The sequence below is a fragment of the Zea mays genome, chromosome 6 (genome assembly GCF_902167145.1).
Source record: "Zea mays cultivar B73 chromosome 6, Zm-B73-REFERENCE-NAM-5.0, whole genome shotgun sequence".
NCBI lineage: Eukaryota > Viridiplantae > Streptophyta > Magnoliopsida > Poales > Poaceae > Zea > Zea mays.
In genome coordinates, this window is record NC_050101.1 from 131,371,375 (window position 1) to 131,390,384 (window position 19,010).

At 41.7% G+C, this 19,010-nt stretch overlaps 2 protein-coding genes and 1 long non-coding RNA gene across 3 annotated transcripts; all 3 read left to right on the forward strand.

The window, feature by feature from the left end:
• The first annotated feature begins 1,830 nt into the window (after positions 1-1,830).
• Positions 1,831-2,737, forward strand: LOC109940207 (uncharacterized). The gene is made up of 3 exons (XM_020539483.3): positions 1,831-2,012; positions 2,088-2,356; positions 2,446-2,737. The coding sequence occupies exons 1-3, from the start codon at positions 1,839-1,841 to the stop codon at positions 2,690-2,692; spliced, it is 690 nt and encodes a 229-aa protein (XP_020395072.1). The 5' UTR covers positions 1,831-1,838; the 3' UTR covers positions 2,693-2,737.
• A 1,206-nt stretch (positions 2,738-3,943) lies between these two features.
• Positions 3,944-4,447, forward strand: LOC103647140 (uncharacterized). Its single transcript, XR_562674.2, has 3 exons — positions 3,944-3,958; positions 4,038-4,142; positions 4,209-4,447. It is a non-coding gene; the product is annotated as an uncharacterized lncRNA (long non-coding RNA).
• Positions 4,448-6,047: 1,600 nt separating this feature from the next.
• LOC103630002 (L-type lectin-domain containing receptor kinase SIT2) lies at positions 6,048-8,382 on the forward strand. The gene has a single exon (XM_008651094.2). The coding sequence runs from the start codon at positions 6,176-6,178 to the stop codon at positions 8,213-8,215; it is 2,040 nt and encodes a 679-aa protein (XP_008649316.1). The 5' UTR covers positions 6,048-6,175; the 3' UTR covers positions 8,216-8,382.
• Positions 8,383-19,010: the final 10,628 nt, after the last annotated feature.

The window sequence follows — 19,010 nt, forward strand, 5'->3', positions numbered from 1 at the left end:
AACTCGACGAAAATGGAAAAAAGCCACGTGCTCAATTTTATCTAAAACCTAAACAGAAGAAAGAAGTAATGGAATGGTTGAAAAATTTGAAATTCCCAGATGGTTATGCGGCCGGGTTTAGGAGAGCTGTGAACTTAAAGACAAATAAAATAACTGGATTGAAGAGCCATGATTATCATATAATGATGGAAAGGCTCCTCCCTGTAATGTTCCGAGGGTACTTGAAAGTCAGTATCTGGCAGGCTTTAGCTGAGTTAAGCTACTTTTATTGGCAACTTTGTGCTAAAGAAATAAACAAAGATGTGATGGAGAAGTTGGAGACAGAAATTCCTGTCCTTATATGCAAGTTGGAAAAAATATTCCCCCCAGGATTCTTCAATCCAATGCAACATCTACTTGTCCACCTTCCATATGAAGCTAAGGTTGGTGGTCCTGTGCAATACAAGTGGATGTACCATATTGAAAGGGCATTAAAGAAGCTTAGTTCAATGGTTGGTAACAAAGGAAGAGTTGAAGGGTGTATAGCTGAAGAATTCAAATATAAAGAGGTAGCAGCCTTCACGAGTGTATACTTTGCAGACGAGCACAATATCAATGCCCCTACATTGAGGTATCATGATGACAAAGTAGGGACCCGCAGCAATCTCCGAATTTTTGAGATTGAGGGCAAGACTGTTGGGGCATCCACAGAATATCATCCTGAGCGCGAAGAAAAGTTGGACGCTTTGCTCTATATGTATGAAAATATGGATGAAATGACTCAATATTTCAAGTAAGATGACTCCATATTTCAATTTGTTTACTTGTAGTAATCGTGTTCCGCACCTCATTTGTTTACTTGTTATAACAGAGAATTCCAATCGCATCTTAATGAGAAATTGTCCTCGAGGCAGTATGAAAACGCGCTTCGAGGAAGACATGGGAAGCCCAATTTCATTAATTGGTTTCGAAATTATGTAAATAACCTAACACTCTTGTTCTACTTTATATATTTTGTTTTAGAAATCTAATTTCACCATCTGATTGGCAGTGTGACAAAATTCCAAATTTAGACGAGGACTTGCTTCAGATGTCTTACGCAATCGTAAAAGTCAGAAGCTACGGTCGTTACGACATTAAGGGGTTTCGTTTTTGTTCGACCAAATTTGAATGTACTCGTCCATTTGCGGCGACAAAAAATACTGGAGTTGTATGCAGGGCAGTCGATGATCGTGGAAGAGAGATGAATTATTATGGAGTTATTAATGACATACTCGAGTACGACTTTACCGGGAGCAAAAATCTTAAGGTGGTGTTTTTCAAATGTGATTGGTTTGATCCCAATCAAGGGACTGTAGAAAACCAATTTGGCATGGTAGAAGTCAAACATGAGCTCAAAACAAGTGCATGTAGCAAATTTGTTCTTGCTCACCAAGTTGACCAGGTGTACTACATATCGTATCCATCTATAAAGCTGGAAGCCACATGGGTAGTGTACAAAGTGAATCCTCGTGAACAGTTACACACCAGGGGTGAATGGTTCGAGGCAGAAGTTGAAGAAATTTACCAAGAAGATGAACTTCCGACCAATTTTAATATAGATACTGAGGTTTTGCCAGAATCATTAGTGGGAGATCCTGAAGATGTAGTAAGCCCCAAAAAACGGAAACGGAAGTCAAAGAAGAAAACATCGAATCGAAGAAAACAATTTGATCCTGATTTTGAATACGACTAAAAAGTAATTATATATTTATTGTTCATTTCAATACATTATGTTCATTTACATTATGTTCATTTCAATACATTATGTTCATTTACATTATGCTCAATTACTAATTTGATTTTGTTTTAATAACAGGATGTCTAAAAAGGTCAAGCAGCTCGCTAAGGGACTAGCGCGGAGAGCCTCCATTTTTGGTAGAAAGGAGGACTTAGTGTTCCAGGGCACTAGTTCAAGCTCGAGCAGGCGTAGAGCTTTGTTGGAGCATGTTCCAGAGTTGCAGGGTCAGGCAGTCGGCGTACAGAGGAATGAGGTAACCAATATATTTGTTTTGTAATGTAATATTTGTATGAGTTCGAATAACTAAATTATTAATTTTGATCTATAGGATGAGCCTGAAGATGAGGAAGAGACAGAGGAGTGGAGACAAGTGGAAGATGAGGAAGAGACAGGGTGGGGTGAATGGCCCAATGATGGAGGGTCGGGAGTTGGGGGAGCTAGTGGGTCAAGGGAAGGAGAAGCTGGTGTTTCAGGTGGAGGTTCTGGAAGCGGGGGAGTTGGAGGGTCTTCACGGGTCCGGAAGCCGCGGAAGACTAGTTGGGTCCCCCCTCCTAAAGAACCAGTTAACAAGGTTGAGATAATCCCGAGTGGAGATGGGTAAGAGCATATTTGCTTTGTTCTTATGTCTTACACATTGATGATAAATAATTTTTTTTTGAATTTGACAATTGTGCTTGTGTTGTTAGGGCTTGGCTGGATAGTAGTTTCACCGGCAAAGATCGTGTAAGGCAAGTAAATAAAGTGTTGGGCAATATCTGTCGTATGAGATGGCCTGGATTGGTGATTGAGAATGGTATTGAGGTCCCTGTCACAAGATGGGATCAATACGGCCTTGCGGTTAACGCGCAACATGGGAATGCGCAAGGTGCAGTTTGGCACGACTTCTGGGTATGTTTATCTATCTTCTTGCGAAGTTATCAGCTCAATGATTGATTCATATTATGGATTCTTGACTATGTTTCTTTTTCAGAAATATTATAAGTTGTCTGATGGAGATACTCATATCGAGCATGCACACTCCGTGTTCCATAAGAACGCGGCAGATGTTGTTGCAGATATGATGTACTATGTTCGAATCCAGGTGATTAATCAAGCTATGTTGAGTAGTGAAGGACGACGAGCAACCAGTAAGAGCGAGGCGTCACAATATGGACTTTCTATGACTGAGCAAGATTTTCTTCAGGTAATTGATGTTTTTGCTTATGTTGGAAAAAAATTGATGTTTTTGCATATGATGTACTGTGTTCCTTGTATATGTTACAGTTACTTATAAATGAATTGTGTTTCCATAGCATTCGATTCCATGGATAGCCGCCAATGATGCTGCTTGGCGTGCCTTATGCCGTTATTGGGCTTCGGATAATTTCAAGGCAAAGTCTATACGACAAAGTTCCAATCGTGGAACCGAGTCGTATCACAAGTATGGAGGTGATGATCACTTTCGTTTGGCAAAACGAATGGTAAGTACAGGAAACTAGCAGTGGTGTAGTTTTGTTGATTGTATATGACTTGATGTCATTTCTAATTATAATGTTTGTCAAATGTACATACAGGAAGCTAGCAGTGGTGTAGTGCCCAGTGATGTTCAAATATACCTGAGGGGGCACAGAGGACCAGATCCTGCAAATCCAGATGTGTTGTGTAGCCAAAAGGCAACAGATCGTCTGGTGAGTGTTTTGAAATGCTTGGTAGATTTTGTTCATATGAATTTATGTATGTGCCCAGTGATGTAAGATTGCATTGTTCTTTTGTATGGAGGCTGCATATGCTGAGGCGATGTCTAGTCAGCACGGATCGGACTATGATTGGAGGACCACACCTATTGATCCTCAGACTGTGTATGCAAGTGGTGGAAAACCCCATGGAAGGTGTGGACTCTACATACCTTATCTTATTTCATCGGTTTAAGTACAATAGATTATTTTTGAATTTGTCGTGATGTTACTTGTTTGAAGGTACTCGATTTTTGATAACATCATCGACTCGAGCCAGGTGACGGTTCAGAGGGGAGGTTCGTCGAGGTCTGCTGCTCGTAGCTCCCGTCGCTCTACTCGGGATACTGCAGAAGTTGAGCAACTACGAGAAGAGCTTAGGCAACATCAGGAGCGGCAAAGGGTTCAGGAGGAATACTTGACGCAGCATGCTGCTCAACAAGAATACTATGCTACTCAGTTTCAACAACAGCAAGCACTGATACAAGTAAGTTCAAAAAGATCATTCATTTTAAGTTATGTATTGATTTAAAACACTGACATTAATGTGTTTGGAAATTTGGTAGCAACTAGCACAAGCCCAAGGGATACAGTTTCCGATGGCCCCCCCACCTCCACCTTCCATACATTTTCCTTGGCCTTCACCTCCACCTCCACCTACCGAACATCAGGTATGCAAATTTATCATAATTTACTTGTTACATTACGATGTAACTCCGTGAATGTCATTTGTATAGGTATATGAGACTCCTCCAGCTACCTTGCCGGCGCAGCAACAAGATGATGGGTTAGACTTTGTCAATACGCTCTTCGCGAGTGGAGGTAGCGAGCATCACTCTTCGATATTTCCTGATGTTGATCGACAGTAGTGGGCTTCCATTCGATGTGTTTTGTGAGACTTCAAACTTGTGTCTTGTGAGACTTGTGAATTCTTATGTCGAGGTGGATTTGACTTGTGAGACTTGTGTCTTGTGAATTCTTATGTTATTATTATGTATGTGAGATGTTATATGTGATATGTTGTGTATTGTGGCTGTTATATATATTTGTGGCTGTTATATATATTTGTTATGCATGCAATGTGTTGAATTGCCAAAAACAAATTGTATATTAAGTGCTGGTCATATTAACTTCCGAGAGGCGTGGAAAACTCTCGAAAGTTAATGGTTAACTTCTGAGAGGCCGTCGAAAGTTATTCGGCGGACAGCGTTAGTCCGTGCTGGACGGCGTCAGCACTTAACTTCCGAGAGGCGGACGGCCCCTCGGAAGTTAATAATTAACTTCCGAGCGGCGGACGGCCCTCTCGGAAGTTTCTTTAACTTCCGAGAGTCCGTCGGAAGTTAGCCTAACTTCCGACTAATTTGTTCCGACGGGCTAACTTCCGACGGTTTCGGCTAACTTCCGACGGTTTAGATAACTTCCGAGAGTTTTGCGCTAACTTCCTACGGTTTAGGCCCTCGGAAGTTAGGTATTTTGGTGTAGTGTTTGGAGTGTCGGCTGGCAAGTTCTTAGGATTTATTATTCATAAGCATGGCATAGAGATAGACATGACCGAATTAAGTCCACTCGAAAAATGGGAGCTCCAACTTGTAAGCTTGAAATGCAGAAATTTTTCGGCAAAGTAAATTATTTGCAAAGGTTTATTTCTAACTTAGCCAAGAAGATTGATGTTTTCACTCTTATTCTTGGGCTTAAAAATAATGTTGATTTCACTAGGCGGACAGAATAGCTAGAAGCTTTTGATCTTATTAAAAGCTATTTGTCTTCGGCTCCAGTATTGAAAGCACCAAAGACTCAAAGAGTGGAGTATCGTTCATGTTATACATTGCAGTTGAAGATAAAGTTATCGGAATTGTTCCGACTTAGGAGGCTGGAGGAAAGGAGCATGTTGTGGACTATTTGATCCTGAGATTGAAGAATGCTGAAACAAGATATACCTTTGTTGATAAATTATGCTTATGCTTGTTTTATGCATGCACCAAGCTTAGGTACTATGGTGTGTTCTCTTCTAAAGACACGAGAAACAACCAATGTAATACGAGTTAGAGTTGTAGACGGCAGAGTTTATGGTGCCACGCGATCTCAGGCTTTCATTCCTAACGCTAGCATGACGACAATTATGGGGAGAGGGTTGGGGGTAAATCAGCTTTTGATCAGCGATCTGCCGATCACGTGACTGCTCACAGAGTTGATTTGTGCTGCAATAACACTACAAATTCATCTTCAACTAGGCTAGTACTGTGTGAACATGCTTTTATTTACTATGCGCGATTTATCTATTGCTTATATAGTGATTGCTTTAGGATTAATTAGTGATTGCTTTAGGATTAATTTAATATTAAAAGTGCACAGTTTTCTCATCTAATTTCACATTGCTTGGCTCATGTGGACTTGTCAAGGTCAAGGATTCCTCTCCTGACATCACTTTGACGTATAATTTTGCGACAGCGTACCTTGGATAGTTTGATGTGTTCTAACCTCTAGATTTCGTAATATACTACTTGCTGGGAGAAACTTTCCACTACAATCTCAGCCACCAACGAGCAAATCGTCATTTTCCTCTCGCAAATATGTGGCAAAGAGCTACTCCGTCTCTGCAAATAAATTACAGACCAGAGAGGCAGCAGAACACAAGGAACACGCTCTCACGAAAGCTCTCCATTCCTGCCTGCATCTAGCTTGTTGAGTTCTTACAGTTGCAGAAATGGCTAACCTCTTGCAAACACCTTTCCTTGTACCCTTCCTACTTTCCATGGCCCTAATAAACCTTGTGTGCTTCACGGCCACTGTCAGCAGTGAGGACGATCAGTTCGTCTACTCGTGCTTCTCCGGCAAAAACCTCACCCTCGACGGAGCAGCCGCCGTTACAGCAGACGGCGTCCTTGAGCTGACCAATCGCACGGTGCACGTCAAAGGCCATGCCTTCTACCCAGCTCCATGGCGATTCCGCAGGTCCCCTGGTGAGACGGTGCAGTCTTTCTCGGTCACCTTTGTGTTCGGCATGGTCCCCATCTACTCCGACAAATGCACCGACGGCATGGCTTTCCTGATCTCCCCGACCAAGGATTTCTCCGGTGCGCAGGAGTCGCAGTACCTGGGCCTCCTCAACAAAACAAGCGACGGCAAAGCAAGCAACCACATATTTGCAGTCGAGCTTGATAGCAGCGAGAACTCCGAGTTCCATGACATCGACGACAACCACGTCGGCATCAACATCAACAGCCTCACCTCATTTAGGTCCCTTTCAGCTGGCTTCTACGACGACGACGACAAGAACGGTCTCTTCCAAAACTTGTCCCTTGTTAGCCGCAAAGAGATGCAAGTTTGGGTGGACTATAATGGAGATACCACGCAGATCAACGTGACACTGGCTCCCCTCAAGGTCAATGTAGCCAAACCGTCCAAACCGCTACTCACAGCTACCTACAACCTCTCAACAGTATTGGCGGAAGACCCATCTTACGTTGGCTTCTCTGCATCAACTGGTCCAATCAACTCGCTGTACTGTGTGCTCGGCTGGAGCTTAGGCATCAATGCCCCAGCTCCACCTATTGATGTCGCCAAGCTGCCAAAGCTACCTCGTGCTGGCCCAAAGCCTCGGTCCAAGCTGCTTGAGATCATCCTACCAATAGTCACAGCCACTTTCATCATCCTTATCGGAACAAGCATATTTCTGTTTGTGCGGAGGAGGATGAAGTATGCTGAGGTACAAGAAGACTGGGAAGCTGAGTTCGGGCCACACCGCTTCCCCTACAAGGACTTGTTCCATGCTACGGATGGATTCAAGAACAAGAACCTACTTGGCTTAGGAGGATTCGGGAAGGTGTACAAAGGCGTGCTCCCTGTCTCAAAGCTAGAGGTCGCTGTGAAGAGGGTGTCACATGAATCAAGGCAGGGAATGAAGGAGTTTATTGCAGAGATTGTCAGTATTGGCCGTCTCCGCCATCGCAACCTGGTCCAGCTACTTGGTTACTGTAGAAGAAAGGGTGAGCTACTGTTGGTATATGACTACATGTCAAATGGAAGTCTTGACAAGTATTTACATTGCGAAGGGGATAAGCCCACTCTAAACTGGGACCAAAGGTTTCAGATCATCAAGGGCGTTGCTTCTGGCCTGTTCTACCTGCATGAGAGGTGGGAGAAAGTTGTGATCCACCGTGACATCAAAGCCAGCAATGTGTTACTGGACAGTGAGATGAATGGACGCCTAGGTGATTTTGGTCTGGCAAGGCTGTATGATCACGGTACTAACCCACAGACAACTCATGTGGTTGGTACCATGGGATATATAGCCCCAGAACTGGCCCGGACCGGTAAGGCAACACCTCTGACAGATGTGTATGCGTTTGGTATCTTCATTCTTGAGGTAACCTGTGGGCAAAGGCCAATCAGTAGCCATGCAGAGGACAGTTCTCAGGTCCTAATTGATTGGGTTGTCAACCATTGGCACAAAGGATCAGTCACATACACAGTGGACAGTAGGTTGCAATGCAGCTACAATGCAGATGAGGTGCGCCTAGCGTTGAACCTTGGACTCATGTGTGCGCACCCAATTTGTAATGCAAGGCCCAGTATGAGACAGGTCGTACAATACCTCAACGGCGAAATGCCACTCCCAGAAATGATGCCCACAGACTTAAGCTATAGTGTTCTGGCCTTCATGCAAAATGAAGGCTTTGACCAGTATACATCCACAGTTGGGAGCAGTGGCATCACCGCCTCAAGCCTCTCGAGTGGAAGGTGACAATCCCAGCCGCAGACCTTGTTGTAATCAGTAGGCCTCGCTGAGTTATGGATGTCCACTCAAATCCAGTATTATCTAATCTAACCAATTTTGTCTGTGAAGTTTCTATATTTTGTCAAAGTATGTGGAATATATATGGAACGATCCGGTTGTTATGTATGTTTTCATCTGTATCTCTATGATTGCTTCAAATTGAACCTACTACCATGTGTTGTTGAATATAAACAGCCAACGAAGCTCAGTACAATTAATAATTCCACCTACGTTGATCTCTTATCGCTACTGGAGACAATTAATAGTTCCTTGACTTCAATACCGGTTCCTTGAACAGGTACTAAAAATAGTTTTAGTACTGGTCTTAACTTACAATACATTGTAGAAAGCTTTTAAGTACGGATTGGTGTTTCCGACCGGTACTAATGTTAAGCTTTTAGAACCAATTGAAGACATCAACGGGTACTAATCTTATTATTACTTGTTGGTATCTTCAACCGCTATTAAAAGTGTAAGATTAGTATCGATTGAAAACACCAACAGGTACTAATGTGCTATCATTAAAAACCCTCCACCTCCTCGAGCTCGTGTCAAGAACACAGATGAGCTCTATGTTCATGGCACCATAAGTTTCGATGGGGGGATGTGTTGTCCAACTTTTTTGAATAATTTGTTGCAGGTTTCACCCTAAGTGTGAGAAAAGGTTTGCAAGTTTATCCTCTCATATAGTATTGTTGAAAAAAGTTACTTGCTTTCTTTAGATTTCTTGAATTGTGTGGCAGATACTTGATTATACAATTTAGGGGAAATTAATAAGTTCATCGTCCCATATGTGTTGTAATATGTATGAAGGTAATAGAAATTAGGAACAAATCACAGAGAAGCTCTGTTCACTGACGCTATAAGCTTCAAAGATGGGTGGTGGTGCTATCTATTTTTTTCTACAATTTATTGAAGAATCTCATTTAAGTGTGAGAAAAGGTTAGAAAGTTAATCTTCTTCCATAGAATTATTGAAATAGTTACTTACTTTGTTTTGATTTTTGAATTGTGTTGTTGATTGTTTTATTTAGGGTAAAAATTAGTGAGTTCATTCTCTGTAATATTTATGAAGCTCATGTAATATGTGGTGTAATATTTTTTGAATTGTGTGAGTTAATCCTATCATATGTGGTGCAATAAATATGAAGGTAATATAATTTAGTTAAAAACATAACAGTGAAGCCAAGATAATGAAACGTATGTTTTTTAAAATTATGTTTATAATATTGTATCATCAATGTTTTATAAAAATAATACAGATGGACCTCTAATTGATATACAACATGAATCGATACTCCAAATAATATATTGGAGGCATTCATTATTTCTCAACATGGCCAAGATACACAAGCAAAAAGGTTTCATGTCTTGTCGATGTAGAGGTTGTAAGAACGAGAGAGAATGCTCTTCATCTACACTAATTCAACTCCACTTGCTATAAAAGGCTTTCATGCCTAACTATATTTGTTGGAAAAATTAAAGCATAGAGAAAAGTAGTTCTAGAGGACAAAGAAGAGGAGGACAATGATATAATTATGAACTATGCTCAGTACATTTTCTTTGCAAGGTGCTATAACGGGTGGGGCTGATGATCTTGAAGAAAACGATGCTCTGGCACAAATGTTTCATGATGAAGAGAAATACTATGACAACAAAAATGTTATAAAAAATTAGATCATATCTTAGAGGACCATAATACATTGTTGTACCCAAATTGTAAACAGAGTCACAAAAGGTTGCGTAGAACATTGGAATTATTGCAGTGGATGGTATCACTGACAAGGGTTTCATGAGATATTAAAACTCATAAATAAGTTCCTTCTAGAAGGAAAAATAGCCAACATCAATATATGAAGCCAAAAAGGTTGTTTGCCCTGTTGGTTTCGAAGTACAAAAGATACATGCATGTCCTAATGATTGTATACTCTATCGTGGTTAGGAGAACGAGAAATTGGAAGTTTGCTTGGTGTGCAAGACATCACGATACATGATAAGACATGACAACCCTTGTGAGGTTGAGGGCGGCAAACCCTCTAGGAGAATAATACCTTCTAAGGTCATGTGGTAGTGATATGTACCGAGTTACATTCGGTACTGGGGTGGCTCGATCTTCACGACAGTAGGTTGATAAATAGGGTGGTTGGGTATAAAAGTAACGGAAGAACAAGGTAAATGTGCTGAAGAACATCGGGTAACTGACTTTATACCTGATCAAGGTTGGAGGTGACCAAGCGACGGGGAGAGAGACACCGAAACCGTGTAGACTTCGACTCGATCTCCGAACGACCACAGAACCACAACCGGAGCTAATCCACACAATGCGAGGCAGCCGTACTAGAACTCACAAGGCACGAACTAGTGGATCCTAGAGGGATCTCTTCACAAGTCCAGGAGACCAAGGAAGAACAGGGGTAGAGTAAACACTCAGCAGCTCGATTGCGGTAATCACTTGGTTTATCAATTTATCAAAGGTTATCAAAAAGTTGTCTTACATCATAGACATAGGGGGTATTTATACTAGCTACAACCAGCCTTAGATACGTATAAACACAAAAAGAAAGTATTTTAACGTGCTAATGTGAAGGGGGTCTCTTCGGGAGATGTCCAGAGCTGGATTCCGCGTGGTTGTTTGACTTCTGCACAGCCTTCAGTATTTTGATAATAACTTCTCCTAGGAATCTTCAAATGGCGTGGGGCTGGATGCGTTGGAAAGCTAACTTAATAAGCTTTCTCACCATGTATAGCATGACTAATGAAACTTCGTAGAATGATGTATTTTAATACTTAAACTTGGTCATCAAGCAGTCTATTGACCTTCTGACCAGTCAGCACTAAAGTAGGTCGGCTGCCTTGCTGAGAGATCTGATTAAGTCGGCCTTAGAAGAATTGGAAACTAGACTTCAATAGCTTTCCAAAATGTACTTATGAGCCTTCATAGCTCTTGGGAATCAAAAGATATGATTGTTTCTTCTGGACGCTTCTATCACGCTGGACTGACTTGAACATAGTTCTTCTCTCTGATTCGCCCTTGATATGTTTTGTCCTTTCTCTTTGGTGAACCTAAGCAAAATCAAAATACATGACTTAGGTAGCTTAAAGTTATCATTAGTGTTTAATTTAAATTTGTAAAGTAGCGTGTGCACCTCTTGTTGTATCTGTTTCGCTCGGCTTCGAGTGATAGGTCCAGTAGGAATGTTTGGCAAGGTTGACGATGCTAGTATGGTCACATCATCCTCCCCCTTGAAAAAGAGTCGTCCTCAACTCTTCCAATCCAAAGAAAGGAGAGAGGTCGGCCACATTAAAACTGTAACTCACACCATAAGTGTCTGGCAGATCAATTTCATAAGCATTGTTGTTGATCTTGCGAAGCACTTTGAATGGACCATCAGCTCGTGGTTGTAATTTGCTTTTGCGTTGTTCAGGAAATCTTTCTTTGCGTAGATGTACCCAAACCAAGTCTCCTGGTTCAAACAACATCTGTCTTCGACCCTTGTTGGCACACTTTTCATATTTCTTGGTCATTTTCTCAATATTTGCTCGAGCTTTTTCATGAAGGTTCTTGATTAACTCGGCTCGTTTGCTAGCATCAAAGTTGACCCGTTCCTGCACAGGCGATGGCAAAAGATCTATGGGAGCAGTGGGTTTGAAGCCATATACAATTTCAAATGGACAAAATTTAGTAGTCGAGTGTACAGCTCTGTTGTATGCAAATTCAACATGTGGTAGACTTTCTTCCCAAAGTTTTAAATTTTTCTTGAGGATAGCTCGCAGCAGTATTGATAATGTTCGGTTTACAACTTCAGTATGTCCATCTGTTTGTGGATGACATGTTGTAGAGAACAGAAGTCGTGTTCCAAGTTTTCCCCATAAGGTTTTTCAAAAGTAACTCAAAAATTTAGTGTCACGATCAGAAACAATGGTTCGTGGAATCCCATGTAAACGAACAACTTCTTTGAAAAACAATTCAGCAATATGTAAGCGTCATCACTCTTGTGGCATGGAATAAAATGTGCCATTTTGCTAAATCGATCAACCACAACAAAAATGGAATCCCTTCCCTGCTTTATTCGTGGTAAACCAAAAACAAAATCCATGGATATGTCTTCCCAAGGCACACTAGGAATAGGTAGTGGAGTGTATAAGCCATGAGGGTTTAAACAAGACTTAGCTTTATGACATGATTCGCATCGAAGGACATGTCGCTCCACATCCCTTCTCATTTTAGGCCAAAAGAAATGATCGGCAAGTACTTGCTCCGTCTTCTTGGCGCCAAAATGACCCATAAGTCCTCCTGCATGAGCTTCCTGCAAAAGTAAAATTCGAACAGAACACTCTGGAATGCAGAGTTTGTTAGCTCGGAACAAAAAAACCATCATTAACATGAAATTTTATCCATCCTCTGCCATCACAACACTTAGAATATGGTTCAGCAAAGTATAATTCAGTTAGATATAATTCCTTTATACTTTCTAATCCAAGAATTTTAGCATCAAGTTGTGTCAACAAAGCATGTCGTCGAGACAAAGCATCTGCTAGAACTTTATCTTTTCCTTTCTTGTATTTGACAATATAAGGAAATGTTTCAATAAATTCACACCATTTTGCATGCCTTCTATTTAGTTTTAGTTGTCCTTTAAGATGTTTTAATGATTCATGGTCTGAATGTATCACAAATTCCTTAGGAAAAAGATAGTGTTGCCAAGTTTCCAAACTCCAAACAAGAGCATATAATTCTTTATCGTAAACTGAATAATTTAGAGTCGGACCGCTTAGCTTTTCACTGAATTAAGAAATTGGTCTTTGTTCCTGCATGATATGAGCACGCCTCCGATCCCAATTCCACTGGCATCACATTCAATTTCAAATGTCTTACCGAAGTCTGGGAGTGCAAGAACTGGGGCTGTTGTTAACTTCGTTTTCAATTCTTCAAATGCCTTTTGTTGTGCTTCTCCCCATTTGAATGGTACTTCTTTTTTGGTCAATTCGTTGATGGGAGCAGCAACAGTACTAAAGTCTTTTACAAACCGCCGGTAGAACCCAGCGAGCCCAAGGAAGCTTCTCACTTGGCTCACATTTTGTGGAGGCATCCAGTTGCGTACAACTTTGATCTTTTCTTCATCTACCTCCACACCTTGTCATGATACAACAAATCCAAGAAACACTACCTTGTCGGTGCAAAAGGTGCACTTCTCAAGGTTAGCATATAATTTTTGTTCTCGAAGGACAGCAAGTATGTATCGGATATGTTCAACATGATCATCAAGGATTTTACTATAAATTAGTATGTCATTAAAATAGACAACAACAAATTTGCTAATGTAAGTTCTAAGAACATGATTCATTAATCTCATAAATGTACTAGGTGCATTTGTTAACTCGAAGGGCATCACCAACCATTCATACAACCCAAATTTTGTTTTAAAGGTTGTTTTCCATTCATCTCCCTCTTTTATATGAATCTGATGATAGCCACTTCTTAAGTCAATTTTAGTGAAAATAAAAGCACCACTAAGTTCATCAAGCATATCATCTAATCTAGGAATTGGATGTCTATACCGTACGGTGATGTTATTGATAGCTCGACAATCCACACACATTCTCCAAGATCCATCTTTCTTAGGAACTAGAAGGACAGGGACAGCACAAGGGGAAAGACTTTCTTGTACGTACCCTTTTTAAATCAGTTCTTCCGCTTGTTGCTGAATCTCCTTTGTTTCTTCTGGGTTGGTGCGGTAGGTAGCGCAATTTGGGAGGGAAGCGCCAGACACAAGGTCTATTTGATGTTCAATCCCTCTCTTGGGTGGTAGCCCTGGTGGTACTTCATCAGGAAACACATCCTCATATTCCTGTAATGCATCAAAGAAAATACTTGGCAAAGTAGAGGGTAAGTCGTTAGTAGAAAGAAGGTTGTCCTTGTACAGGAGCACAAAGAACATGGCATTAGGTTCACTCAATTCTTTTAGATCCCCCTTCCTAGTAGAGGTGTCAATGGGGACCCGATACCCGCTAACCCGTGGGGAATTCCCCTATTAGGGTACGGGTATGGGACAAAAACTGTCCCCATGGGTATGGATATGGGATAAAATCTTCACTCATTGGGTAAACGAATATGGGTTTGGAAAGCAATAATCCAAACCCGATTACCCATGGGTATTTCATACGTATACACCTGTCATGTTTGTATGAATGAGTTGAGGCCAAACCGGCCACCAAGTCCAACACGATAACGCACCAGGCCCCATGTCCTAGCCCAACAAGGCAACACGGCAAGGCAACTAGCAGACTAGCAAAAAACAAAACCCTAAAATAACCAGCCATACGCTACGCCCTGTCTAGCCGGCCAACCGCCGCACGCCTGGACAGTTGTGCTAGCACTACACACTGGCGACTTCACCAGCGACGAGGAGCATCGCCAACTGCTAGGAGCCTAGGACGACGGTGGCGACCATGAATTCTCAGGCGCCAACGAACTTAGATGGTGACCAAGGAAGGTGAGCAGACTCTATTTCTCCATTTCTTCTATCGGTCTCGAAGTATTGATTTCTTTTTAGATGGATGGATGAATGGATCATGGTTCATGGATGAATGCTCGCTGATGTGCTGATGTCTAAAATCTGGATAGTTTATGCTAGCTGTTAGTACATAGTTATCCCTTAATTAGGGATGGGGACCCACTAGAGACCCGAAACCCGAATGGGGATGGGATGGGATGGGATGGGATGAGTTTTGCACCCATGATGGGTATGGTGATGGGTATGGGGATGGATAAGCATGATGGGGATGGGTCTGGGATGCTATAACCCGGTGGGAAATTCCCCATTGACATCTCTACTTCCTAGTTATCATGACTAATCCCTCTTTTCCCGGTGTCTTGGTTATTGGAGGCTGTGGAGTTTTATTTGGCTTTGGAAACTCTTCCTTACTATTTTTGTGGATCACTCTCAAGTGCTTCTCGCTCTCTCGTTGTTTCTTCTTTAGATCATCCTTCATAATTTCCTCCGGTGTCAAAGGAAGCAAAGAGATTCGCTCTCCTTTGTACAAGTAAAACAACTTGTTGGTTCTTCCAAAAATCTGGACATCACGATCATATAACCAAGGTCGACCTAGTAGCAATTAACATGCTTGCATAGGGACCACATCACATTCCACGTGATCATTGTACTTCCCAACAGAAAAAGGAACATCACCACGTGGCTAACACGCAACGCTCCACAATCATTAAGCCACTGCATCTTATATGGACTAGGATGACGCCTTGGTTTTAATTCCAATCTATCCACCAATTCTTGACTAGCAATGTTGTTGCATCTACCATTATCAACAATGATGCAACATAGCTTATCTTTGATCATACCTCGGGTATGGAAAAGATTGTGGCGCTGTCCACTTTCTTCTTTTTCAGCAGTCACACTTAGCACTCAAAGAGAGATTAAACAGTTATGATCTCCTTCTTCTGGCTGGATCTCATTCTCTTCCTGTTGAATTTCTTCATCAAACTTTGGTTTGTTGTCTTCTGGATCACTGTCTGATTCACATTCACCTTTTTCATTCAACAACATTGTTCTTCTACTTGGACATTGAGCAGCAACGTGCCCGCGACCATGGCACTTATGGCATACGATTTCTCTTGTACGGGTAGAAGAAGTAGCGACTGAAGTTTCAGTCGGGTCTGATGTACTAGTAGCAGACCGCTGCTTATTTGCAGGGAATGAACCTATAGAAGCCGCCATCTTTGATGTACCATTGGATAGAGAAGACCTAGTTGTATTTCCTTGGGATCATCCTCCACCAAAAGAAGCACTGGATTGTTGTTTGCGCCATGGAACAACATTATAATGACTTGCATAAGACTTTCCACGTGACTCTTGTTGAATTTTTCTCTCTGTACGCATTGCTTGATCAACGAGATCTTGCAAGGTACCGTATGGGAACATCTCGACAAATCCAGAAATCTCTTCATTGAGTCTGCCTAAAAATCTTGCCATGGTTGACTCGGGATCTTCTCTGATTCCAGTTCGCACTAACAACAACTCCATCTCCTTAAAATATTCATCAACGGATTTCTTTCCTTGCTTCAATAATTGCAATCGATTTCGAAGATCACGTTGATAGCTGGAAGGAACAAATTGCCTCTTCATCACTCGCTTCATCTACTCCCATGTATTAATATGTCTTAGTCCCAATCTAAGTTGATGTTCTTGCAGTTGATTCCACCAAGTAAGAGCATAACCAGAAAACTCGACTGAGGCCAAGTTCACTCGGTGTTGATCTGAAAAATTGTGAACTCTGAAAATTTGATCACATTGCTCAGCCCAATTAAGATATCCATCTGCACTTTCTTTCCTAGTAAATTTAGGAATATCCAACTTGACTCAGCCGATATGATCTGGATCATTTCTATGACGACGCCCATGATAATGGTCTCTATTTTCAAAATCAGTATGTCAGTGATGATGTCGCCGACCAAACATTCCATCATTTGCAAAGGGATTCTCATCAGATCCTTCATCATGATCACGGTCTTCATACTCCTCATCTTCAAATCTTACTCGACGTCCGTGTGCACGACACCTTCCACGCGGATTATCAAAATCAGCGCGGCGACCATCACCATAACCTCTACGACCATCGCCGAAGGGATCGAACTCATGGCCGAAAACAGAATTCTCATCTCCGGATTCTTCATGGTTAAATCCTTCTGGATCATGATGACGTAGCCTTTGACCTCCTGTTGTGGACAGACATTCATTCAACATCCTTTCCATGGCCCCCAGGAGTGAGTCGGCCATGTGGTGCAATTCATCCCGAGAGACAGGGGGCTCTTTGTCTCCATGGTTTCCACCGTGAATACTTGAATTGGACCCTGCCATGTTAGAGGGAAGCAAGAGAAAGTAGAATATGAAAGTATTTGTGGAACACTCAATCTCACCTCTTACTTACCCGAGCTCTTTCCTGATCTCTAGGACTGTGATGGTGCCGATGTGACAGCTTCGACAGAGGTGGTAGAGCGGTCGAAAGGATCACAAGTCGAACGTCCCGGTTCAGGTTTTTAGTGGAGCTAGAGGAGGCTGATCAAGGTGGGATATGATACTGTTAACCAAGTGTGTTGATGTGCTAAGAGATATGAAATTGTTGCTGGAAAGATTCTCACCAAATCAATGTAAACTGAAATTTTCAGCAACACACCGCAACACAATCCCCTTTCATAATTTTTTCACTTCTTTTTTGGACTTCTTTCTCTTCTTCTTTTTTATAACACCGATGGGGTGTTGAGATCAAATGCAATGACACAATATGAATACGATGGTGGTAACTAGAAACTTGAGGAATTTTAAACAACACAAGGTAACCGTACCGCCAAAGGGTTATAGGTTTTTTGTGGCTTTGGACTATAGGAAAAAATATAAGATGAATGAAGACTGTGATAAATAAATGGATGACACTAAGACCTACCATGACAATGAAAGCTTTGATACCAGCTGATATGTACCGAGTTATATTCGGTACTGGGGTGGCCTGATCCTCACGACAGTAGGTTGATAAATAGGGTGGTTGGGTATAAAAGTAACGGAAGAACAAGGTAAATGTGCTGAAGGACAGCGGGTAACTGACTTTATACCTGATCAAGGTTGGAGGTGACCAAGCGACGGGGAGAGAGACACCGAAACCGTGTAGACTTCGACTCGATCTCCGAACGACCGCAGAACCACAACCGGAGCTAATCCACACAATGCGAGGCAGCCGTACTGGAACTCATAAGGCACGAACTAGTGGATCCCAGAGGGATCTCTTCACAAGTCCAGGAGAACAAGGAAGAACAGGGGTAGAGTAAACACTCAGCAGCTCGGCTGCGGTAATCACTTGGATTATCAATTTATCAAAGGTTATCAAAAAGTTGTGTTACATCATAAATATAGGGGGTATTTATAATAGCTACAACCAGCCTTAGATAGGTATAAACATGAAAAGAAAGTATTTTAACATGTTAATGTGAAGGGGTCTCTTCGGGAGATGTCAAGAGCTGGATTCCGCGTGGCTGTTTGACTTGTGTGCAGCCTTTAGTATTTTGATAATAACTTCTCCTAGGAATCTCCAAATGGCGTGGGGCTAGATGCGTTGGAAAGCTAACTTGATAAGCTTTCTCACCATGTATAGCATGACTAATGAAACTTCGTAGAATGATGCAGTTTAATACTTAAACTTGGTCATCAAGCAGTCTGTTGACCTTCTGACCAGTCAACACTAAAGTAGGTCGGCTGCCTTGCTAGGAGATCTGATTAAGTAGGCCTTAGAAGCATTGGAAACTATACTTCAATATCTTTCCAAAATGTATTTATGGGCCTTCATAGCTCTTGGGAATCAAAAGATATGACTGTTTCTTCTAGACGCTTCTGTCACGCTGGACTGACTCGAACATAGTTCTTCTCTCTGATTCGCTGTTGATATGTTTTGTCCTTCCTCTTTGGTGAAACTAAGCAAAATCAAAATACACGACTTAGGTAGCATAAAGTTATCATTAGTGTTTAATTTAAATTCGTAAAGTAGCGCGTGCACCTCTTGTTGTATCTGTTTCGCTCGGCTTCGAGTGATCGGTCCAGTAGGAATGTTCGCCAAGGTTGACGATGCTGGTATGGTCACATCAGGAAGTCCCTATAATATGAGGTTTCAAATGTTTGTTTCATCACAAAGAGCTCGTCGAAATGATGTGATGGCACAAAGAAGATCATAATGTGAATGCTACGGTGAGACACCTCGTTGAT